Below are 25,178 nucleotides of genomic sequence, written 5' to 3'. Positions count from 1 at the left end.
CTATATATCTATATCTCTTTGTAAAGAAAGAACTCTCAACTTTCTCCAGGTGATTATAATCACTGTAGGAGTCGTCAGAATTTAATCCATGGTTTAAAGCCCCACTTGAAATTCTTTCGCTCTTCCAGTGTGTCTGAGCAGGGGCTCACTAGACCTAACGTTGGTAAGTGACGTGTGAAGCGCCGCGGTCTCTGTAGGCTTCAGCTTTTGCTGCATGAGCAGAGTGACCGTGTCTCTGGATCGGCTTTCCATTCTCACAGTGTTCACCCCACGTATACTTTTAGAATGGATAATCTGATAAGTGTCTCTAAGAACTAGGTTCTCGAATAAATTAATCAGGGCCTAAAATATGGTGGAATGAAGAGGAATTTGGCTGGATCAGATTTAGTAACAAGTGATCATCATCAGAAACAGCAACCATAGTAAAATTGTAAGCTAGCGTTTATTGTGTGCAGACCCTGCCGCTCACTGCCCCGAGCGCCTGTGGGGCTTGGTAATAACAGCGTTATCTCCTTTTTACAGAGGAACCAACGGCAGGGTTAGAGATGATAAGTGATGTGCCCAGAGAAGTTCTAGTTTATCAGTCTCCCAGAAGTCATGCTTCAGACTTGTGATTTAGCAGATATGCAGATGACTACATCAGAACCTTTGGGCTAAATTCTTAAGGCCACAGTTCTATGTACTGTTTAGGAGATGGCTGAGATAGAGCCCAGCTAGCATGGCTGGCTGTGAGTCACTTGTGGCTGTCAGGAGCTGATGACCCTGAACATTAAGCTGGACCTTGAGCAGTGGTTCCAGCATTCTGTAGTCTGGAGAGACTGCAACTTTTAAACTGATTAACTGTATATAGTGAACTAAAGCTCCCATGTAACTGTTAAGTAAATTTGTTTGTCTTAAATCACATTGATATAAAATACGTAAACAACATTGATATATATTAAAATATGGAGAAGAGCATATGTGGGGAGACATTTTCTTTATTTAGCATACAGCTAGTCCTTGATGCCTAGGTGGATTCAGTGATAGCTCACAGTAATTCCTGTGCTCCGTAGAGCGTCATAGCCCTGAGACAGGGCACTGGGGAGTCCAGAGAGCCAGGTCAGGGGTGCATGCCGGGGCAGACATTAAAGATAAAAGGTTGCAAACAGGTCCAGGTATTGCTTTGTAATTCCAGAGTGTGGCTTTGCTGCGTTAGAACTGATGATGAGATGGAGGAATGAAGTTGTGAAACATGAAGTCAAGGGGACTGAATGATAGTGTTGCTGACAACAGGATTGGGGGCAAGTGGAAAAGAAGATGCAAGCTGGGTGCAGACTACGTTAAGTAATTCAGGCTGATGGCAGGCTGAGAGGGGTGATCACCATAGTGGTGAACTAGGGACAGCAATGTGGGTGGTTTTCAGGTGTTGATGGAAATCCTCTCCCTAATAAACTGGATACACGTCCAGTGCAGTGTTTTTTATTGAGAGAGAGAGAAGAGAGAAAGTAAACAACCTAAAATCCAAGAGTAAAGGATGGAGGATGGTTGAGAACATAATGAGCAGTTCATTCCCTTGATGGAATTGCACAATCATTAAAATCTGTAAGGGGGGGGCTTCCCTGGTGGCGCAGTGGTTGAGAGTCCGCCTGCCGATGCAGGGGACACGGGTTCGTGCCCCGGTCCGGGAAGATCCCACATGCCGCGGAGCGGCTGGGTCCGTGAGCCATGGCCGCTGAGCCTGCGCTTCCGGAGCCTGTGCTCCGCAACGGGAGAGGCCACGACAGTGAGAGGCCCGCGTACCGCAAAAAAAAAAAAAAAAAAAAAAACTGTAAGTGGGGATACAAAAATAAATGTATATGACTCATTTGTTCTTTAAATAAGTACTTACTGAGCTCCTATGTCAATCACTGTTCTAGATACTAGAGATGGAATGAACAGCACAGACAAAATTCTGTTAACTAGTAGGAGAGTAAGGATGGGAATTGTATATACAAATAGATCATCAAACACAACGTGTCAGGCGGTAAGAATTATCATGGAAAACAGTACAGCAGGGGAAGGGGGGAAGGGCAGAGGGGAGGAGTTACTATTTTATATGGGGAGGGGGTCAGAGAATGCTTTTCCAATGAAGTGAGTTTTCGAGAAAGATCAAAAGGGAGAGAAGAATCAGGATAAGATAATGTCTGTGGGGAGGGAGTCCAGCTAGGAGGAGTAGCAAGTGCAGACTATGAGGCAGGAGGGGATTGGTATGTTCCAGGAGTGGCTGAAGTCGGGTGGGCTAGGGGAGAATGATAGGAGCGAAGTTGGAGAGGCTTGGGTAGTTTATAGAATTTTGGTTTATACGTTGAGTGAAAAAGGAAGCCATCAGATGGTCTTTCTTGAGCAAAGGCCAGACAAGGTCTGATTTGCATTTTTACAAACGTTTTCTTCAGAGCAGACAGGGGTGGCAAGTAGTGACCAGGCAGGTACTGAATACATCTTGAGGTGGAGCTGACAACATTTGCTGATGGACTGCATATGGGATGTGGGGGATGGAGAGGACTCTTTCCATTAGCTACATTAAGTTACAAATTTAATTTTTTAATAGGAAAAAAGTTAATTTACTTAAATAGGAAAGCCAAAGGATAGTTGAGTCCTTCTGGCGCAGTGCTTTGCAAAGTCTATTTCTTGGATCCTGGTGTTTCTCAGGGGGGCTCTGAGGATAATACTGAGGGCCCCGGACCCTCCTACCTCTATTGGTACCTGAAGGCCCCGGACCCTCCTACCTCTATTGGTACCTGTGTCAACCAGAAAAATCCCACATATATTATTTTATATATTGGACTGCCATGTGAATTTGTATTGGGAAAAAAAAAAGGAAGTTCTACTATTAATAATGAAGGAAGTTTAAAGAGCACAGCTCTACATTTAAATCATGTAATGACTTAAACTTATATTGTCTTATAGGACTTGAAACCCAAATTAAGCACAGAGTGACTCTTCATTATAAGTTTGAAACTGAATGTTTACTTGAGTTAATAACTTCCTTTCCTGAAGATATGAACTGGATTAACTTCTCTGCAATGTTTCACTTGAATGGAAAAGGCCATGGCTGAACGGGGCTCCTAGCGAAGCCCGGGTTTTTTTTTGTTTTTTATGCTTCATCATGGTTTCCTTTGTTTTCCATACTTTTTTTTTTTATGGTCTGTGTTTTCTTTTTATAAATTTATTTATTTATTTATTTTTATTTTCGGCTGCATTGGGTCTTCTTCCTGCACACAGAGTGTACACGCAAGATCACTGTGGGTTTTTAAGTAGAAAAAACTGCACTAAAATCAGCTCATCTTAAATGTGATTAGTAACTATGGTAGATTTCTATAGTATATATTTTAATTCAAAATCACTCAGCCATCTTCAAGATTTTTTTTCTCTTAAAATTATGTTGCAAGAGGGAGAATTTCAAGCACATTGTTCCTTTGATACAGTTATTTTAAAAGGGTTGAATTTTTTTTTTTTTTTTTTTGTGTTACATGGGCCTCTCACTGTTGTGGCCTCTCCCGTTGCGGAGCACAGGCTCCGGACGCGCAGGCTCAGCGGCCATGGCTCACGGGCCCAGCCGCTCCATGGCATGTGGGATCTTCCCGGACCGGGGCACGAACCCGTGTCCCCTGCATCGGCAGGCGGACTCTCAACCACTGCGCCACCAGGGAAGCCCAAAAGAGTTGAATTTTATTCTTCTTATATTCAGTAATTGTTTGCTAATCTTTTCCTTTTAAGCAAGATTTAATATATGGCTGATGGGGAAAATAATTCTTGCCATTTAGTTGAGACAAGTGTTTCAAACTCAGATATCTAATCATAAGGGATAATGAACAGTAGGTTAAGTCATTTCTAAACTCTGTTTTCAGTGGTGTAGAATGTATAACACTTATTTTCACTCTCAAAGAGCTTATTGTCTAATAGGTAAGTGGTGGTATTACTAACCTAGTGCCTTAGTAATTCATCAGGGGGAAATATCCTCTGGCAAGAGTTGTCAGCGAAGCCTTCTCCACAACCGTAAACCTGATCCACAATGCCAAAATCCAAAAAGTTTCAAGAACCAAGAGATTTAAATATATATATATATAACTCATTGGGGACCTGTTTCAGAACTGGCCATGAATATAGGCAGAAATTCAGTAGGTAGAGACTAAGAAGGGAGAGAAACAGGCACTCCAGGTAGATGTTATATCTTAACACACATATGAGAAATGCCAACAACAAAGGGGGAAACCAACAGCAAAATGAAAAGACAACCTACTGAATGGGAGACGATATTTGTAAATGATATATATAATAAGCAGTTAATATCCAAAATATATAAAGAATTAGTATAACTCAACAACAACAAAAAACAACCCAATTAAAAATGGGTAGAAAAGCTAAAGAGACATTTTTCCAAAGAAGACATACAGATGAACAACAGACACATGAAAAGATAGTCAACATCACTAATTGTTAGGGAAATGCAAACCAAAACCAGAATGGCATGTCACTTCACACCTGTTAGAATGCCTGTTATCGAAAAGGGAAAAAATAAAAAGTGTTGGCGACCATGAGGAGAAAAGGGAACTTTGGTGCACTGTTGATGGGAATGTAAATTGGTGCAGCCACTTTGGAAAGCAGTATGGAGATTCCTCAAAAAATTAAGAATAGAACTACCGTATGATCCAGCTATCCCATTTCTGGGTATTTACCTAAAAAATACAAAAATAAAAACCTAATTCAAAAAGATATATACACCTTTATGTTCATTGCAGCATTATTTACAATAGCCAAGATATGGAAACAACCTAAGTGCCCATCAGTGAATGAATAGGTAAAGATGTGGTAAATATATACAATAGAATACTGCTTAGCCATAAAACAAGATGAAATCTTGCCATTTTCAACAACATAAATGGACCTTGAGAGTATTATACTAAGTGAAATAAGTCCGACGGAGAAAGACAAATACTATGTGATTTCACTGATATGTGGAATGTAAAAGACAAGGAAATAAAACACAGAAACAAAATAAATAAGCAAACTAAACAGAAATAATTATGTAGATACAGAGAACAGAGTAGTGGTTACCAAAAGGGAAGGGATTGAGGGAGGGTGAAATGGGTAAAGGGGATCAACTGTATGGTGATGGATGGAGAATAAATTTTTGGTGGGGAGCATGCTGTAGTGTATATAAAATAGAAATATAATGTCATACACATGAAACTTACATAATGTTATAAACCAGTGTTACCTCAATTAAAAAAAAGAAATTAGAAGATTCTGGATTTTAGAAAGGTAATACAATACCTGTACTCTGTATTATGTTACACTCCTGGCAAAGTCCAGGAAATACCCTATAAGCAAATCATTTATATTCGTGCAATATCAAGTGGGATAAATAAAGATAATAACCTCAAGTTCACGTCAGGTTTTGCTAACAAATGAGCCGTGAAGAAACATTTGGATTTTCAGAGCTTTTGGGTTTTGGAATTGCTGTTGATAGGTAGTTAATTTGTATGGATTGGGCTGGTGGGATATAATTGTACCAATATCTGGAGAGTCTTGAAAGTCAGGCTGGGTCATTGACCCTCATTCCTTAAATGCTGGAGAATCCCTGGGGAGGTGGAATTTGGAGGGGGTGGGGGGTGGAGGGGAAGGGTAGGGGAATAAGGGTGGTATTTTACGAAGGTCATACTAGAGACATGGGGAGTCTGACTAGCTTGTTCCAGTGGGCCCAAGAATGAAGTGAATAAGAGAATCTTTTTTCAGAAGAAAGAATCCGCAAATTTCAGTAGGATTTGAGAAGGGTGATGGGGAGGTGGGTGGAGAAGACAGTGAAGAAGAGAGGGGAGCCAGAGGTGATTCTGAGGTTTTGCTTGAGAAACCATGAACAGAAAGCAGAAATCTCAAGGGAAGACTTGATTTTGTGGGAATGATGGTGATTCTAGTGTTACGCATGAGTTTATAGTTTGGTGGGACAACTAGGTAGATGAGGTCAAGTGAGGCATTGGACGTGGCTGTAGATCTAGAGCCCCAGTGAGAAGCCAGGGCTACAGGGGTACATTTAGGGGAAAGCTGGGGAAAACCTTGTGAGGGAGGAGCTAGGAAAGAAGATCAAGAAGGGTGAGTTGGAGTAATGGTAGAGGAGTGCAGCCTTGGAAGCCAAGAGACGAGAGAAAAAACAGGAGGATGTGGCAAAGTCAGAAGACACTGGGTGAGGGGCAGGAAAATACCCTCTTCCCTGGTGGCTCAGTGGTTGAGAGTCCGCCTGCCGATGCAGGGGACACGGGTTCGTGCCCTGGTCTGGGAAGATCCCACGTGCCGCGGAGCGGCTGGGCCCGTGAGCCATGGCCACTGAGCCTGCGTGTCCGGAGCCTGTGCTCCGCAACGGGAGAGGCCACAACAGTGAGAGGCCCGCATGCCCCAAAAAAAAAAAAAAAAAAAAAAAAAGTTCTTCATGTACTTCAGCAGCCAGAGTCTGGGCCACCGATGGATGAGGCTTGCAGTAAACTGGCATGAAAAACCGGTGCCAAAAGACAAGGCAGATGCAATTATGAAATCAACTGGGAGCCAGATATAGACTAATAAGAACCACCTCAGGTCAGCATTGCTGATGTAAAAAGTCCTCCCTTCCTGCTCGTACGTGTTCATGCAGTTCTGAGCAGTAATCGCAGTAAGTAGGAGTATTTTGTTCTGTTTAGCCTTAATATTATTTCATTTGTTCTGAGGAGGACCCTGATTTATTTGGACTAGTTTTGGCCATGACTAAAACCAAAACCAAATTTGAACTATGAGCAGGTTGAATTCAATTAGCACCAAGATCATTATCTGAGACTAAGAATTTGCTTTGTTTTTCTTATCAAAACTGATTATTAGGTGAGATTTTTAAACAAGTATATGTATATACATATAAAAATTTAGCCTGGAGTTTCTCAATTGATGAAAACAAATTTTATATATATATATATATATATATATATATATATATATATATATATATATTTGAGAATTGACCCACTGTTTATCTCGTTCTTTGTCCCTTTTTTCTTTTCCTGTTTTTTTAATAAACAAAGTGCCATGCTTACTATAAAGAGCCTACAGGTGAGCAAATAGACCTACCAGTACTTTGGCCTTTCAGTCTTAGAGAGCAGGAAAATAAATCACTGGGAGAAATCAACAGAATTCTATTTTTAACATTATTGAGTTTTGTTCATTGTTAGCATTTTAAGACATTTTCCTTTTACAGAAAATTCCAATACCCTTTGGAGGTTAATTATTCAGTCTGAGATAGAATACTAGCAGTATGTGTGGTGATTGTTTAAAAACTTTTGCTCTGCAAATACTTACTGATTGCCTACTGACTGCCAGTAGCTATACCAGGCACTGAGGTGACATACTCCCCACCCCAAAGTTTATAGATGAGTGAGTGGGGAGCAGGGAGGAGCATCCTTACACAATTGGGTCACAGAGTCAGAGGCCCCGAGGTGTGCAACTGTTCATGGTTCTACAGCAGTGCTAGGGACTGCCTCTCCCTGCTGGGATCTGGGAGGTGTCTCTAGGACAGATGACAGCTAATGCGGCTCTTGAAGGAGGATGAGTTCAGACCAAGAGGGAGGGAAGAACCTTCTAGGCAGAAGGAATAATGTGCCAACTTCATGATGAGCCAGGCCTGTCAAAAGCAGTGAGAAGTATGGTGTGCCTGGGGTCTGGGCTGTGTGAGGAAAACAAGGACCAGAAAGAGAGATTGTCAGCAGTTTGAGAAGAGCTCTCTGTGCATACTAAACCCTTAGGATTTGACCCCCTCTAGGCAGTAGGTCATCCTAGAAGGCTTTTAAGCAAGGAGTCTGCATTTTTAGAAGGACAGCTCTGGGGCAGTGTGTTGGTAGGGAGACCAGTCCGGTACTCTCAGTGGCCCCTGCACGCGGTACCATTTATTCATTCAACAAGCATTTTTGCATCCAATGTCTATCTGTTAAGTGTCTCTTTTGTGCCAAGCGCTGCATTTTGTGATTTGTAGTTCTGCTAGTTTTCCTGCTTAGTTGTCTTTGTGATCAGCATATTCCATAAACATACAAACTATTTAAGTCAACATATTTACCCTTAAGTAAAATGTTCCCGACAAAGTTCTTTGTGAAATACTGCAGTGGATTGCTGCTTTTGCGCCTGTGTGGTTATGAGCTTCTGTCTGTTGTTACACTTCTTATGGATGTCATTTATAATTTTAGAAAAAATAGAACGTTAAAGCCCAAAAGATCTTAGATGTCATCTGGGCCAAATGTTTCCTTTCACACATAAAGGATTTCTGACCCAAAAAGATGAAGCTCAGTGTCACTTAGCTAGTCAGTTCCAGGGCTGGAACACAGGCTGTCTGCAAATTTGAGGTTCTTGCATTTTGAGATGCAAAAGACAAGAATTATACATTAGATGTGCACCATATTGGTTGAGGAAAAAGAAGGACATGACTTCTTTATGGCCTCTGCATCTCATGTTCCTCCACCTGACCTGACTTTACTGCTCTCTCATAGGCTCTCCTAGCAAGTTCTTTATTCACAGTTAACCCTGTGATCCATTCCTCCAGTGATCTGGTAGATGGTGAGAATAAAGTATTAAATTTCACTGCCAAATGATGAACCTGATTATAGCCCCAACTACCCGCTAATAGTAAATTCATGAGGGTTTTAAAACCTTGTCAGTCCACAGCCTCATGAACACATGCCGTCCTAGTTATGAGGCTTAAGAAGAAAAGTTAAGAAGTCTTCAGGTGTTTAAGAAATAAGAGATGAGCCTCCCTCTCTGGGGTCCGCCTGAACCAGTCTCTGAGTGAGTCTTGCTGCATTTACAGACACGGGCTCCATCCAAAGTTTGCAGACGGGTGTGGGAGAGCTACATGGGGAAACCAGATTCTGGCATGGAAAGGACTACTGCAATTTTGTCTTCAAAGATTGGGTTCAACTTGATAAACCTTTTGCAGGTAAGTACCATGGTAGTGGGTGGCTGCTTATATTTTGTCTTTTCCTTGTCAGCATCTCAACAAGTATGCATGTGCATGATCTAATATCTTTTGTTTTGTTTTGTTTTGAATATTTGGTAAAACACTGGAAGCTATGATTCAGTCATGTACTTAAGGGCTTTTCCTTAGAGTAAGAAAAGAAAATGAAATAGAGCTTACTTGTTGGAAATCTCCGGCTTCCATATAGGCATATTTTAGGGGGGTAATAGTCTGTAATTCTCCAGGAGATGGTTCCCTTCCTTTGATCATCTCCTTTTTTCTGCGTATCATCTTCATCTTCCAGCATTAAAACAACACATTTCAGATTATCACTGTGCTTGTATATCTAACAGGAAATAGGAACGTAGCTTAACATTATTTCAACAGGATAAAAAAGAAAAATGTAATGTCAAGTACACAGCTTTAAATAATTTGTACCAACTCACATCTGCCTTGCCTAGTGATTCTCTAGTAAGTGAAGTGGAAACATATTTGGGAGAGGTGCGTGGGAGACTGGGTTCCTCACTGTGAGATCTATGTTTCTCTTGGCTGTAAAGGTATTGTTCTATCCGAGCCAAGTAATATACACACGGTGGGCATTACCACATTTTCTTCTATATATCGTAGTCAGGGTCAGAGCTGGGGTCAGATGGCTTGTATGCCTCTGGGCACATAAGTTAGCGAGGACCTTGCCTGGTGCGCCTGGGCAGATTTCATTGACAGGCACTCCACCCCCCGGATGCCATGGCATGACATCGCCTCTGTAGTCCACGGGAAGGCTGCTCGCGACGTGGCCCGTCACTTCATCCAGCGCTGGAACTTCACGAAGGTACATAGGTGGTCTTATCATGATTCAGTCCACATGAAGAGAAACAGGCCAGGAAAAGGAGGCGAGAAGGGGCTGTGGTAGCCGCAGCTGTGCTACGCATCCACTCTGGGGTGCCCGGTTGTCAGAGTGCCTGGGTCTCTGAGCAAAAGAAAAAGAAAATGTTCCTGAACTTTCACACCACAGACAATTCAGAGGGTGGAGGGATGATGCTACTATCACAGCCTATGGTTTAACCCTTTGAACACTTGGGACACTCAGTGTCGTTTAAGCATCTGGCTGGGGCTGATAGTCACGTGGAGGGCTGTCGGGCTACTGTAGGGGGATGGGAGCCTCGTTCAGGGAAGAGAGCTGGAGCTTGCAAGGCCTTCCAATCCTGGCACTGCCCTGGGCCCATATTGGTACAGGCTTCTGAGAGGCGGTTCTGAGCAAAGTGAGTAGTATGAGAAAATGGAGACATTTTTCTTTTCTCTAGTCTGTGTCTTCCTTAGTATGATGTCTTCATTACTTGTAAGAATTTGACCTAACATTCCTAAGTTAAGTACCTATCGTCTAGGTGTTATTAAGATTCCATTTCATTTATAGAATCTTAATAAATAAAATAAATAAAATAGTTTTATAGGCATTTTGTCCCTACAATTTGGAAAAAGATTTAGTTTTATTAACAACTTAAAGTATCCCCTTATTTTCATTTAAATAACATTATAAACAGTTAGTGGGAGCTCTTAGAAATAGTGGAAATATTTTTAACAAGAATTTAGAGGCAAATGAATAAATAAAAGGATATTTTTAACTTATTGGACTGACAAAGATAAAAACGCTGCAGTTACCTACAATTGGGTTTGGGATCTATGATGGTCTTATACCTTGCTCCTGGAAGGATAAATTGGTACAACTGCAGAAAACTTTTTAAAGGTATGTAACCTTTGACTCAAAATCTATTTCAGGTATTTAAGCTAAAGAAATTACTCAGTAAGTCATTTATCTTGACATTGCATCTAATAATTCATATAAAATGAGAAACAGCTGACATCCTCATTGATAGAAATCGTTAAACAAATTATGATTGTTCCATGCCATTTTACTATGAAATTATTTTTAAATGATATATAGTGCTTTACTGCTGTTGCAAGATATCTACAATGTAGTAAAAATATCAGTTTATAAAATAATCCCATTTTTGCAATTGTGTACTTCTATAACTCCAGGTTGTATTTAAGTTTTCTTTAAAAATACAAAGCAATAATGCTCACTCGAAAAGGTAAAAGAAGGAAAAAGGGAGTTTTCTGTCCCTGGGAAATAGACAGAAACAAAAATAAATAATCTATTGCCTCTTCACCTAGAAACAACCATTGTTAATATTTCTTTCCCTTTTTCTTTTTCAAATGAACCTGAATTTTTTTTTATAATCACAAAGTAAGGAAGACTGGAACTGTTTTTTCATTTGAATCTTTTTTACCTGATTTTTCTTTATTTTAGATTATGAAACCAAAATATCGGTCCCTTTCTTATCCTTTTCTGCTTCCAAAATCTCAAACAACAGCCCATGAGTTGAAACACCAAGTGCCTGGGTCTGTCCATGCTAATGTACAGGTAAGTCTGGCTTTTCTTTTTCATGAAGTACTACTGGGTACAATCACTCTTATGGGACTAAATGCCTATTGGCTTCAACAATAAGGACAACTCCAAAGCAAATCTAAATAGACCTTTTAAAACTTAGCATTGTATTTTCTATTTTAAATGTACTCAATTTATCCTCTTGTTAAAACTCTCGTATAGGTATAATAAATGCATATCTTTAGAAAAGGCCACTCAAGGAGAGGCTTGTCCTGTAATTCCTTCTGAAGTGACTCTAGCAACATGATACCCAGTAAATCTGGAGCTGATACCAGTGAAGCACCAGGAATACGGCTAAAACTTAGCATCTAGGAAGCTAGTTATAGTTTAATCTAATTTTAGTTCCTAATTAACCAAATGCCTTTTAGAGACACTTTTAAAAGAATGAGAAATTTGCTTATTAAAGTAACAAAATTTGACCACATCCAGTACAACATTCTCAAATTACAAATAAGAAAATTAAGACCGAGTGAAACTTGGAGACTTGCCCAGGGTCATCGAGCTGGTTATCAACAGAGGTGGAGCTTGAAATCCTAGTCTAGTCCACAGTTACCCAATCTGCTCCCTGTACCAGCTCCAGCTCAAGTGTCTTGAGATCGTGCAGGGACAGAACTAGGATTGCATTGCCTTTTGTTCAAAGTCATCACTATCGGCGTCAAATGTATTGTTTAAGTACAGAACAGATTGGTGTTTGCCAAAGGCAAAGGGTGGGATGGAAGGGGTGCAGAAATGGGTGACAGGGGTCAAAAGGTACAGCTTCCCATTTTACTCTTAATAAGTCCTGGGATGTAACGTAGAGCATGGTGACTGTGGTTAACAGTACTGTGTTGTATATTTGAATGTTGCTAAGGGAGTAGATCTTAAAAGTTCTCATCACAAGAAAAAAAATTTGTAAGTATGTGAAGTGATGGATGTTAACTAAACTTATTGTGCTAAAAGTATTTCTTAAGTGAAGATCCAGTAGTCTGCTGCTGACATCACTATTATGGATTTATTTAATTTGGATATGGATTCTGGTGAATATGATTATATAAATGAAACGCCTAAATCAGTTACTTTGTACTACGTGCAAGGAGAGGTGTGTGTATCTAAGAAATAAAAAGACATTTCAGACCGTAGATCGAATAATAGAACAATCAAAAAGATAAATCACTTAAGAGAATTACCTACAGCAAATACTTCGTCATCCTAGGCTAAAGGAGAGAACTAATTTAAACTTAGAGGCACAGATAGATATGCATTCATATGTAAGTTAATGAATATTTTATGAACCTGTTTAATTTTATTCTACTTAGAGGGAAAAATAACCTGTGCTGTAAGATAAAATAGGAGCCTTGATATTAAGAAAATAAGAGAATTTAATTTAATATTTGAGATGGCATTAAAATTGACTCAGTGATCAACTTATCCAAGTTAGCCGATGCTAATTAAGCATCTGTTGAAAAGTTATTTCTGAGAATTGTGTATTTTTATGATTAGCGAAAGATGGTTTATCCCAGTGTTGCATATACAGACATCTTCTAATGTTTTTTGGTAAAGCCCTGGTTTATGTAATCTCTTCCTGCCACCCTGATGAGGCAGATAGATGCTCTGCATATCCGCCCTACAAAACGCCTCCCTTGGTTCACCTTCTCCCTATTAGTGGATGTTGTGGTAGAAATGGTGCTAGATCAGTGACTTCTCAACATGCTCACATGTTCATCCCTGACATGCCCAGGCTGCCTGCACTCTACGAAGCCAATTGATTTGAAAGGAAGTTTACCAAGACTCATTAATTCATTTATTCAGTCAGTTTATGTCTACTAAGTGCCATCTGTTTGCACAGTCAGATCATCAGTGCACACCTGGATACTGAGGAGACAGACAAAAGGAGTTCTCTGCCTCTGGAAAAGGAGTTAGATGGGGGAGAGGAAGCTGTGATGTTAAAGAATTCAGTTAACAACGCAAGGTGTGGTCTAGGACCAAATGCCAGTCTTGAGAGTATGGACCAGCATGCCATGAGAGGTTGGCAAATGAGAGAGACAGAACTGGGTACCCCCTTTAAGGAATAAGTCTGCTGCTCAGAAGATGGTAGAACCCACTGCAGCAAACCATTTGCTCTTGAAGAGGTAGTAGATGAGGTTCAGACAGCATAAGGCCAGATTGGGGTTGCCCTGAAGTGCTGGCCTGGTTCATTTTGACCTGATCCTGGAGGCATTAGTGAACTTTGGAATGTTTTTTTGTCATCTGAGAGGAAGCATGATACATGAATGTTTTATGAAGATTAATCTAGATCAGAGTTTCCCTAATTGGGTTTTGTCTGTGAAATGCTAATAGCTATTCCACAAAAAAAGGTTTCCATGGACAGATAAGTTTTTGCAGATTTTTAAAATATAGGACTTCTTAGTGCCTTCGTTATGTCGATGTGCATAATGAAATTACTAAGACTGAATATTCTATGAGCGTTTCCCAAGCTTAATTGATGTAGGATCTCTCAATTTGTCACCTATTTCCGTTTTTCCAAGCAAACACACTTTGGGACCTAAAGTTTATACATGTGCAAAACTTATAAGACTAGAAGGAGAATGAACACAGGAGACAAGTGAAGAGACTGCTATAGTAATTCTAGAATACAGTAATTTTGTGTTTATAAATTAGTATTCTTTTTCTTAAAGAAGACTCCTCCATAGTTTAAAAAGTTTTAGACCTCAAAAAACATCTACTGGTTGCCAGTAGATGTTTTGCAGAACTGCCAAAATAACTCCAGTTGTGAAAACAGTGGGCACCACCAGGCAGTGCATCTTTTTGAAGACAGGAAAATCTGAGATGACCAGACACTGAAGAAAAGTAAAGAAATTACTCTGCTCCATTTCTCCTTTTCTGTAAAATTCTGACCACAGTATTGTTTCACTTCACATTACTTACTGGCTCTAAACACTATTCACCTTGTTCTAGGCATTGTTGTTGTCAAGTTATGAATGTATAGTGCTTAGCGGGTAAAAGCAATAATCTAGTCCAATCCCTGGTTTTCCAGAGAATCCAGAAGACATCAGGGAGAAGGGACCTGGCTGTGCAGGAGGCTACTTAAGTTATAAAAAGTTTATAGTCGTATTTTCAAGTCTTTCACTCTCTCAGTTACAGTGTGGCAATAGCCAAATGACTGTTAAATACTCTTGGTTGAGAAATTTAATAAAACGTAATAAAAGTCTTCTTATTCTTTTTAACACTGATTTTAACATAGTTTTTAACATAGTTTATTGTTCATTACGTAACTTAGAGACCACAGGCTTAATTAACTGGAAAGGAGCGATGTAATGTAGCCAGGGGAAGGGGCAGACTGTATTCAAATTCCTGTCTCCGGGCTTCCCTGGTGGCGCAGTGGCTGAGAGTCCGCCTGCCGATGCAGGGGACACGGGTTCATGCCCCGGTCCGGGAAGATCCCACAGGCCGCGGAGTGGCTGGGCCCGTGAGCCATGGCCGCTGAGCCTGCACATCCGGAGCCTGTGCTCCGCAACGCAAGAGGCCACAACAGTGACAGGCCTGCGTACCGCAAAAAAAAAAAAAAAAAAAAATTCCTGTCTCACTACATACAAGCTGTATAACCTTGGGAAAATTATTTCACCTCTCTGAATGTGTTTCCTTCATCTTTAAAACAGGAAACACAATAGTACCTGTCTCATAGGGCTGTGGTGATAGTTAAATAAATTAATCCATGCAAATCACCTAGAAGAGTATACTAGTTTGCATTCTATCAATATTAGCTACAACCTTCAGGCATTCCCTAGTGTTTTCAAAAATTTGCAACAAAGAAGCTGACATTTCTCTGGATGGCTCACAGGCTAGTTCTGGATACAAAAATCTTTATACTATTTATACCATATATATTGAAATGGAGAGAGAAAGAGCATTGGACACAATAAAGTAAATAATAGATAAAATTCATGTTGTTCTTGGGCTTCCCTGGTGGCGCAGTGGTTAAGAATCTGCCTGCCAATGCAGGGGACACAGGTTCGAGCCCTGATCTGGGAACATCCCACATGCCGTGGAGCAACTAAGCCCGTGCGCCACAACTACTGAGCCTGCACTCTAGAGCCCGCGAGCCACAACTACTGAGCCTGTGAGCCACAACTACTGAAACCCGTGCGCCTAGAACCCGTGCTCCACGACAAGAGAAGCCACCACAATGAGAAGCCTGCGCACCGCAACGAAGAGTAGCCCCTGCTCGCCGCAACTAGAGAAAGTCCACGTGCAGCAACGAAGACCCAATGCAGCCAAAAAAAAAAAAAAAAAGATTTAAAGAAAAAAAATTCATGTTGTTCTTTCATCTGCAGAAGGGAACCCAGTTATTTAATTTTTTAATACAAAAGCCCTGGGCCTGATCACCCTTAGGCATGTACTACTGGTGATTCCACACCAGCTACGTGCATAGCTGTCACAGAAGCTATGGCCGACAGGGCCGGCCAAGGAGACTAGAGCTACAGCAGCCAGAATGGAGACCTGCCCTCACCAACATGAATTTCTGCTTCTAAAAATGTCATCCTGACCTGAGAGCTGACTTCAGCAACTTCCACTGACACTTTAAAATAATCTTGGGTGTTTCCCCTCAGTGCTGGGTATTCTCAGAAGCCTGGCAAGAACACGCAGAGAAGGCATAGCAGGAGACAGGCGTGGGGAGGGGGTTGGAAGAAGGATGATTCTGAAACTGCTTAGGCACAGAGTTTATAAAAGAACTTGTTTTCTCCCTAAGAAGAACAAACTATGTTCCTGAGTGCTTTCGTTGCCACTTACGATAAATGACCAAGACAGAGGACATCTGACATTTCTATTAAGGTAAAAGAAAGTTCTCGATGACAAATTAGCGTTAACACGGAATCGATACGTGGAACTATCCTTTTTATTAAATTGGGCAGCTTATAGCAGAAAAGTCGTTTCTTAGACAGTCATTGCCAAGAAGTTCTACCGAACTGAAGGAAATAATTCCGGTGGAGTCATGTCTTCAATCTCTTTGTCTATTAAAAGAAAAGAAAAATATATAAAGGCAAATGTAAATGACATTCAAATTATACTATTGGAAAAATTTGTTCCTACACTTGGGGAAAATGTCCAAAAGACACTCCAAAGGATGTCAATGTAGGAATCAATGTAGATTTCAAAGGACAGCAAAGCGTTTTGTATAGTGATAGAACAAAGTAGGTAGGGAAGGGTGAAAGAAAGCCACTTGATTTATTTCTAAGGAAGTTCCTTAACATAGAAGCTGCTTTCTGTTTACGGACCAGGTCTTCGTACAGTAAGGCTTCTGTGCTGTGGGTCTTGACTGGCTGAAGCCACGTGAACAGGGAGTGTTCACTCAGTGCCCAGCATTGCACTAAGTTTTTTATGGAGTATCTCATTTAATATTCACCAGTCTATAAATTATGGTCCTCTTTGACCCCATATTTACAGATGAGGAAACTAAGACTTTGAGAGGTTATTACACAGTGAGTGTTGGATGGGATGAGACTGGATTCTAAACAGCCTGCTTCCAGAGGCTGAGGTCATAACTGCTCAGCAGAGAGACTGTTACCAGTAAGTCCCAGGATGGCTGTAACCACCAAGGGCCCCAGCAAGGCAAAGCTGCATGTCATGCTTGCCTTTTGACATTATCCTCTGTTGCCGCAGACCCAAATCCAGCCCAATCCAGCCCCAACTCTGCTTTTGTTTTCTGGCTCCAAAGAGCCCTCAAGTCTGCACTTTTTCCTAGGACTTCTCTCCCCTTAAGTCTTATTCTTCAAAAAGCATATTCTCTTCCTTTCCTTCAGCCTCAAGTTTAACTTTTCACTATTGCTCAGGCCAAAGGAACATCCTATTCGAATAATGACACACTGTGATGTGAATGGATGACGCTCAGCTGTAGAAAAATGGTTCTTAGAAGGAAGAGCTTGGAATTCCCTGGTGGTCCAGCGGTTAAGAGTCTGCGCTTCCACAGCAGGGGGCCTGTGTTCGATCCCTGGTCAGGGGAACTAAGATCCCACAAGCCACATGGCACAGCCAAAAACAGAAAAATATGGAAGGAAGAGCTTGGTAATCTGAGGCAGATTCTTGAACAAAGTCCATTTCTGCTGCTCCTTGCCTGCAGTGCTTCTCAATACAGACTGGAAGAATGAGACCCAATAATTTGAGCACTTCTTTTCTCTCCCCAACCCATGCCACTTGTGAGCTGCAACATGGAGGCCAACTTCTACATGAGAGACAAAAAAAAAAAAAATAGTGCTTTTGTTCCATGATTGACTTGAGTGCTCAGAGAAACAAAAAAGAATTAAGATATGTACTGAATTTATAGGGAATAAAAGCATTGCAGTAAGAGAACAGGAACTTGGGACAAATACTAAGAAAGTTTTGAAAGTTTTCCTTCAAGAAGAGATTTCTGTATTTTAAGCCACATATTCAGCTTGGGCCCACTGTATGTAAGGGGATTAGAGCTTGTAGATAAAGAGAAGGTTATCTTTTAAGAAGTCAAAAAATAGGACACAGTACAAAGAAAAATGACTGGTTTTAGTTACAATCTTGAGGCGAAAACATAAAATCAGAAATATGCCCTTTATAAAGGGCATAAATATACTTTAAAATTGTGTATTCAAACTTGAAGTTTGAAAAGCGTGGGTTAGATTTGATTCTCAATCTACTTGGGGCAGTAAGATAAGCCACATTTCTGTGTGTGTAAGGAGGAGTTTGAGGCTTGTCTCAGTTACATTGGATTGAAACAGAAATGCAAGACAAGTTAGGTCAGTTAAGAAAAAGAAGTGAGTAAATCTTAAATTTGAAACAAAAGTAAGTCAATCAAAATGTCTTTGACTTAGTAGATTAGTTTACAAATTTCCTAGAACATCAAGCATTTAAAGCAGTGGAGTTGGTCCCTGGTTCAGGGGTAAAAGAGAAATTCATATTTTCAATTTATCTTGTGGTGATAAACAGATTTTAACTAATCAGAATCATAGTAAATGAATCATAATTCCAAGTAATTTTTTTCTGTATTACTTGAAAGATATGTTCAAGTTTAACCAAAAATGATGACTTTTTAAAGTTAAATGACTTCTCATTTTGAGAAAATGATGTAGATTTGGATCCAGACAATAAGACAGGTAATGCTGAGCCCCCTTAGGATGTAGGCAACCCCCCACTTCTATGGTTTTATAGGCCTCAGGGGGGCTCCCCCCTACTTTGCTTATGCTTTCCCACAGGCTGATGCCAAAATGGTCTTCTTTTGGCTTACAAGTGTACTTAATATGAACATTCAACTGCCTTTAGAAAGGAAAACTTTTACCATTATCCTTCACAAGAAAGACGGCAGATATGCGACCTTCATGCTTTCCCTTCATGGCCACCATTGGCCTTCAACCTTAGATTTCTTCCCCAGTGTGTCTAGTCCCAAGAATCCATTCTTCAACATAGCTGCTCAGGAAGACTTGGAATCAGTTAGTCTCGACCTTCGAGTTGAAACTTGCTTGACACTCCTGATTTATGTATTATGCAAATGAGTTTATTAAGCCTTTGAAGCAGCAAATTTTGAGAGTGTGAAAGGAAAGAAAGTATAAGGTTTTGCGATTTGAGGGCAAGACTAGGACATTACCGCCAAGGTGGTGTATAAACTTTGCTCATAGCTGTTTAGAGGGGTAGATCAACCATATATCAAATATCTACTATGTGCTGCATAACATAGTGCTTTGTGTTTGTTATGCCATTTTTTTTTTCTTTACAACAGCTCTGTGTGGGAGTGTGTGGGTGGGCAGATGTGTGTGTGAGAGAGAGACAGAGACAGAGAGAGCAGTCTCAAGTGTTCAGAGGAGGAAACTGAGCCTCCGTGATGTTAAAATGACTTGTTCAAGACGAAAGAGCTAGTAAGTGCAGAGCAATAGTGCATATCTCAAGAGTTCCTATCATTCCAGTATACTCTGCAGTTTTATACATTGTTTCCAGAGTAATATAGAATTGGATCAGGATGGGTGGCAAAAGAATCTTCTCAAGGTTGCCTGCATTTTAGGGCTGTGCCCCTTAGCAACAAAAGTCAACATAAATTTGAGTGGACAAAGAATGGAAACCTCTATTTGTTCAACCTTTGTTATTTCTGCTGATGAACAATAATGCAGTTCCTTGAAGATTATGTGAATCAAGCTGTTTTCCAAGGGTGCATTATATTTACCTAAATTTTTCTTCTGAGATATTTGACTATTCTTGTTCACAGTTAATTTTTCCAATTTCATTTTACAGATTCATCTGATAAAATTAAATAAAATGCTTTGAGGGAACTATATTGTAATAAATACCTCGTAATGAATAAAGAAATAACATTTTGAGAATGGCACAATCAGTTTTAGCAAGGATTAGGTTTGAATTTCAGTAGCCTTATATGTGCAATTTTTAAAGTTATTGATTAAAGCAAGAATTTTACCAGACCTTTTATATATAAGAGATATAAAACTGATTATGTATTGGATCACTTTATGAATTTCTAAGTATGGGCTATTCTTTTATTTTCAATTTCAGTTGACCTCATGAGGAACAGTTTCAATATATATTTCAAACCAGGATTAGTGAATATATTTTTATAGTGATTCTTCTGTGATGAAACTCTATTGCTTAAGGAAAGTCAAGTAATAAGCATTTATTGACCACCTACTATATGACTAACATTATACTGGAACCCTAGTTAGAGTGCTGAAAAAAAATTACAACCAATGGATTCTTAGTGTTGAAAAAGCCTTCCATGTGGCCAGACTGTAGCCTGGCCGGACTGCAGTCTACTCTGAAGCGTCTATGGCATGACCCACCACAGCTCAAATACATCCTCTAAGTTCTCATTAATAACAGCAAACACTTATGTACCACTTACTAGGTGCTTGGTCTTCTTCAGCTCACTGCACAGTAATTAATTTAATCCTCTCTACAACCCTATAAAGTGGATACTCAGTTTTATAGAACAGAAATCTGAGGCACAAAGAGATTGAGAAACTTGACCAAGATCAAAGCCACTAGATGGTTGAGCTAAACTTTGAACCTAGGCAGTCCCACTGCGCATCTGTGTATTTAACGTATATTCAGGTGTCTGAGCTGGATGCTCTTGTAGTAATCCAGGAGGAAGCAGGTGAGTGTCTGAATAGAGGGAGGTGGTATGAATGAGAAAGTTGAGAGTTGAAGTGACACACCAAAGATCAGACAGCTAATTAAAGCCAGAATCAAGATTAAATGTCTAAATGAATCTATTTTTCTTTTAGAATGTATTGTTCTGAACAGTATCTATTTGAGGGAAAAAGAGTAATCACATTGTCAAGTCAGAGCTAGGGTGACTGTATCATATGATTCAAACCGGGACACTTCTGAGAGTAAAAGTGGTGTTATTAATACGTGAGGCATTCTGGTGTGATTGTGGGGCTGTAACAGAAAAAGAGTACAGATGGTCACCCTACTCATAGCCACCAAAAGAGGTCCTTCTGAAACGCTCTTTGTAGAAACCACACCTCCTGGTTTCCAATCTTGAATGAAAATAATCCTGGGGGGAAGAATATATATTCAGGATTTGATTTCCAGCTGGGCCCCTTCATTATGGATGATGTTTAAGGACCAGTTCCCTACCTACCTACTCTGCCTTGGCCCACACATGGCACACAAGCCACTGTAATCAATTAGTTGTTTGGAAGAAAAAGATGGGCTTCATTTATTAATACCTCTGGTGTCATCTCCATTGTCTCATGTTTGCTCATTTCTGATTGCTGCCTTATAGTTGCTCCGTTCTGCTGCTGATTGGTCTGCTGGTATAAAGTACCATGAAGAGTCCATCCACGCTGCTTACGTCTATGTGATAGAGAACAGCAAGCACTATATCTATATAGAAGTAAGTCTTGCTCGTGTCAATTGGTATGACAACCTGCCTTCCTGTAAATATCACAGAGACTGCAGGGTCCCCGAACTCAGGACCTGCTGCATTAATAAGTGTATGTTGAGATGTGAAGAGGTCACCTGAATTTTGATTCCCCCAGCATACCTGACATTCACTTTGCATTTTCATTAACTCAGGATTCTAACAGGAATCCCCCAAATCCTTATTATTAAAATGTATCAATTCGTAATATTATTAGCCAGAAATGTCACAACATGGAGACGTAAGTTTTGATTTGGCTTGAGTTGGAAGGTGTAAATGTGAGGCATGTGCTGCTTCAGGAGAGCACACGCAGGGGTAAGCTGTTAACATAGAGACCACTGGATGCCTCTGGTTTGGGGATGTTGGAGTGGGGAGAGGGCAGGAAAAGGAACATGGAAAAGGGAGATGTAAGAATAGCGAGGGCAAGTACCAACTTCTTCAATTCTGTGTCAACTGCCATTCATTATAAAGCTTTTTCAGTTCTCAGAGTTTGTGTGTAGAGACTAGGAGAAAACCCGTGGGTACTGGATTTAGTCTGGGAACCTTAATTGCGCTTCAAAGTAGATCTGGAGCTAGTTCAGAGCACTTGGAAAATCCTTAAAAAATAAAAAGCCGTGACAATGGAAAGATAACTCAGAGCACATCTCTCTTCTTTATTTTAGTATTTTCTTTCCCACTGAATTTAAAAATATATATGGAGAGAGATGGGGTCACTGGGGAAAACCATTCTAGCCCTACTTTCCTTCCCCTTGAGTCCTGGCCCTATCCCCTTCCATGAAGTGACAATTAATTAAAGGAAAGTGGGAAAGAATTGGAGCTTAATTTATTTTACAGGCCTGGAGAAAGAGAAGGCTGATTAAAACTATTAGCAGGCTAAATGCAATGTGGTATCCTGGATGGGTTCATGCAACAGAAAAAGGACATTAGTGGAAAAATTAGTGAATTCTGAACGAAGTCTAGAGTTTAATAAAACTAATACTATTAGTGTTATTAATTTCAACAACTATACCATAATAATGTAAGATGTTAATGGCTGGTTCATCTGTTACCCAGCTTTGTCTCTTTTTAGTAGTATTAAATCAGCCTTTCTTTGTAACGCTACCACAGTACTAAATGAGGTCAGGAATGCCATATTGACACACATGGCTGTAGACATAAACTTGATGGAAATGCCTGTAGCCGAGGTAAGCAGTTGGCATTCACCCTGCTCCCTCCAAAAAAGGAGAAGTGAAGGATGTGAGTCTGTGTTACAGCTGCTGAGGAATGCTAAGCTTCTCTGTGATATGAATTCAGAACAAACACGGTTTGGTTGCCACTGAGATTTTGATTGTTTGATGCCCTAAAGGGAAACATATTCTCAAATGAGTTCTTGTCTTCCTCAAAGTTTGTCTTCTGGAAGCTGTTTACAGCTTTATGCACTTAAGTTTAAAAGCGTGTACAATGGTAAAAATGATAATGTGGCAAAAGGATGATAATCCTATTTCGAGTCATTGCCTATATATCACTTTACCTAAGATGATCAGCAAAGATTACTCTGTGATGATTATACTTATAAATTACAGGTGTGTTATAACTATTTGTATAGTAAACAGAGCGTGTGATATTCATAATATTTGTACCTAATTTTCAACAATCCATAATGTAGCAGCTAAATCGTTCATACCATTATAATAATAATGTTGTACCCTGGTTTCTAAGTAACAGTTTTAAAGAATGTTGCATGAATCTATAAGCAGAAGTACTTAAAGAAAAAAAAATATTTCTCTTTCCATCTTATTGGTTTATTTATATAATGCAACATACTTCAAAAGAGATTTGTAACTACTTAAAATAGAAGTTCAGGAATAATAAGAGACCTAAACAAATGAGGTAAGATCAAGGCAGATACTAGGAAAAGTGGAGAAAATTAGACCAGAATTCTACCATCTACCCTGTTCAGAAATAAACTTAGCATGAGATAGAATGTTTACCAATATGGAATTTTTAATCAGAAGCATTTATACAATATGTGAATCTGAAAAACCTGATTTCTCTATTAAGTTCAAAATGTTCCTACCATTCTAAGAATGTAACCTACAAGGAATTTGCATGATTAAATAATAATTTAGCTTTCCACTTTACTAAGATGATATAGGTAATATTGCTTAGAAATGCATGAGACCCAGAGTGACATGAGACTTCTTTTATTCCCAGTGTCATTTACTTTCCCGAGGTGATTTTAGGAATCAGAACATGTCTGCTAGGTGAAACATTTTTTTTAAAAATATCAAAGTAGTTTTTTGTTATATACGACATTTTCCTTGTATGCATGCTACTAAGATAAGAAAAGCATATTATAAATCTCATTTATTTTGTGTAGAACCAGTTTTTCATAAGCTGCTCTGATGACAAAGTTGTGTTCAACAAGGTTGGCGATGCCATTGCTCAGAGGATACTGAAAGCTCACAGGTAAAGTTTTTGGCATTTTGGTAGGAGTTGTTACTGCAGATGTTCTTGCATTTACTGCTAAAATGACTTTTGAAAGCCCATTTTTAAAATACTATCTTTTTCTAACAGGCATGACTTTGGTTCAACTACCAGTACTTTGGTTCCCCCCCCCCCCCCCCCCCCCCCCCCCCCCCCCCCCCCCGAGTTGCTGAAAATTTTGAGTCCGTTTTTGAGGGGCTCTGAATGCTCCCAGAGCACAGTCATTTTTTCCTGGCAGTCTCTTTCCCACGCATTAGATTTGTGATTTGATTTATTTAAAGGAAGACAGTGAGCTGTGTTCACTTAAAACTCAAAGCAAAATAGTCATAACGTTTTTCCATGGGTTATATTTAAATTCTTTTTACCTTCTGTCGTATTTTTTCAACTCATGGGATTATTTTCTTTAATAACACTTTTATTAAGATATAATTCACATACCATACAATCCACCCAAAGTGGACAATTTAGTCATTTGTAGTATATTCACAGAGTTGTGTGCAACCATCGCTGAATCAATTTTAGAACGTTTTCATCACCCCAGAAAGGAACCGCATACTTATTAGCAGTCACTACCCATTCCCCCTATTCTTAGCCCCTGGCAACCACTAATCTACTTTCTTTCTCTGTAGATTTGCCTGGTCTGGTCGTTTCATATAAATGAAATCATACAATATGTGATCTTTTGTGACTTGCTTCTTTCACTTAGCTTAATGTTATAGAATGTACCAGTATTTCATTTATTTTTATTGTCAGGTAATATTTCATTATCTGGATATACTTCATATAAATGGATTTATCCATTCATCAGTTGGTATATATTTGGATTGTTTCTACTTTTTGGCTATTATGAATAAAGATGCTATAAACATTCTGTACTAGTTTTTATGTGAGACATGTTTTCATTACTCTAGGGTTGGAATTACTGGATCATATGGAAACTCTATGTTTAACAGTTTGAGAAACTGTCAGCATGTTTTCAAAAGTGGCAACACCATTTTCCATTCCCATAGTGTATGAGGGTTCCAGTTTCTCTGTATCATCGCTAATACTTATTATTATCTCTCTTTTTGATTATAGCGATCCTAGTAGGTGTGAAATGGTATCTCATGTGGTTTTGATTTGAATTTCCCTAATGACTAATAATGTTGAGTTTTTTTTTTGTTTATTGGCTATTCATGTATTATCATTGTCCGTTGTTTAATTAGGTTGTCTTTTTTTATTTTCATTATTTTTGCGGTACGTGGGCCTCTCACTGTTGTGGCCTCTCCCGTTGTGGAGCACAGGCTCCGGACGCGCAGGCTCAGCGGCCATGGCTCACAGGCCCAGCTGCTCCGCGGCATGTGGGATCTTCCCGGACCGGGGCATGAACCCATGTCCCCTGCATCGGCAGGCGGACTCTCAACCACCGCGCCACCAGGGAAGCC

The 25,178-nt window shown here is 39.8% G+C and overlaps 1 protein-coding gene across 4 annotated transcripts in view; it reads left to right on the top strand.

Moving 5' to 3' along the window:
* The window catches only part of PLD1 (phospholipase D1), a 203,876-nt gene that overhangs the window by 127,879 nt on the left and 50,819 nt on the right, over positions 1 to 25,178 (top strand). For all 4 annotated transcript variants that reach the window (XM_060150004.1, XM_060150002.1, XM_060150001.1 and 1 more), the window contains 5 exons: positions 8,828 to 8,956; positions 9,685 to 9,803; positions 11,280 to 11,393; positions 21,151 to 21,261; positions 23,648 to 23,736. In XM_060150004.1, the coding sequence (XP_060005987.1) occupies positions 8,828 to 8,956; positions 9,685 to 9,803; positions 11,280 to 11,393; positions 21,151 to 21,261; positions 23,648 to 23,736 (562 nt within the window). The remainder of the gene's footprint in view (positions 1 to 8,827; positions 8,957 to 9,684; positions 9,804 to 11,279; positions 11,394 to 21,150; positions 21,262 to 23,647; positions 23,737 to 25,178) is intronic.

This window comes from Lagenorhynchus albirostris, chromosome 5 (assembly GCF_949774975.1).
Source record: "Lagenorhynchus albirostris chromosome 5, mLagAlb1.1, whole genome shotgun sequence".
Taxonomy (NCBI): Eukaryota; Metazoa; Chordata; class Mammalia; order Artiodactyla; family Delphinidae; genus Lagenorhynchus; species Lagenorhynchus albirostris.
Note: the sequence above shows the minus strand (reverse complement) of the source record. Positions and strands in the feature narration are given on the sequence as shown.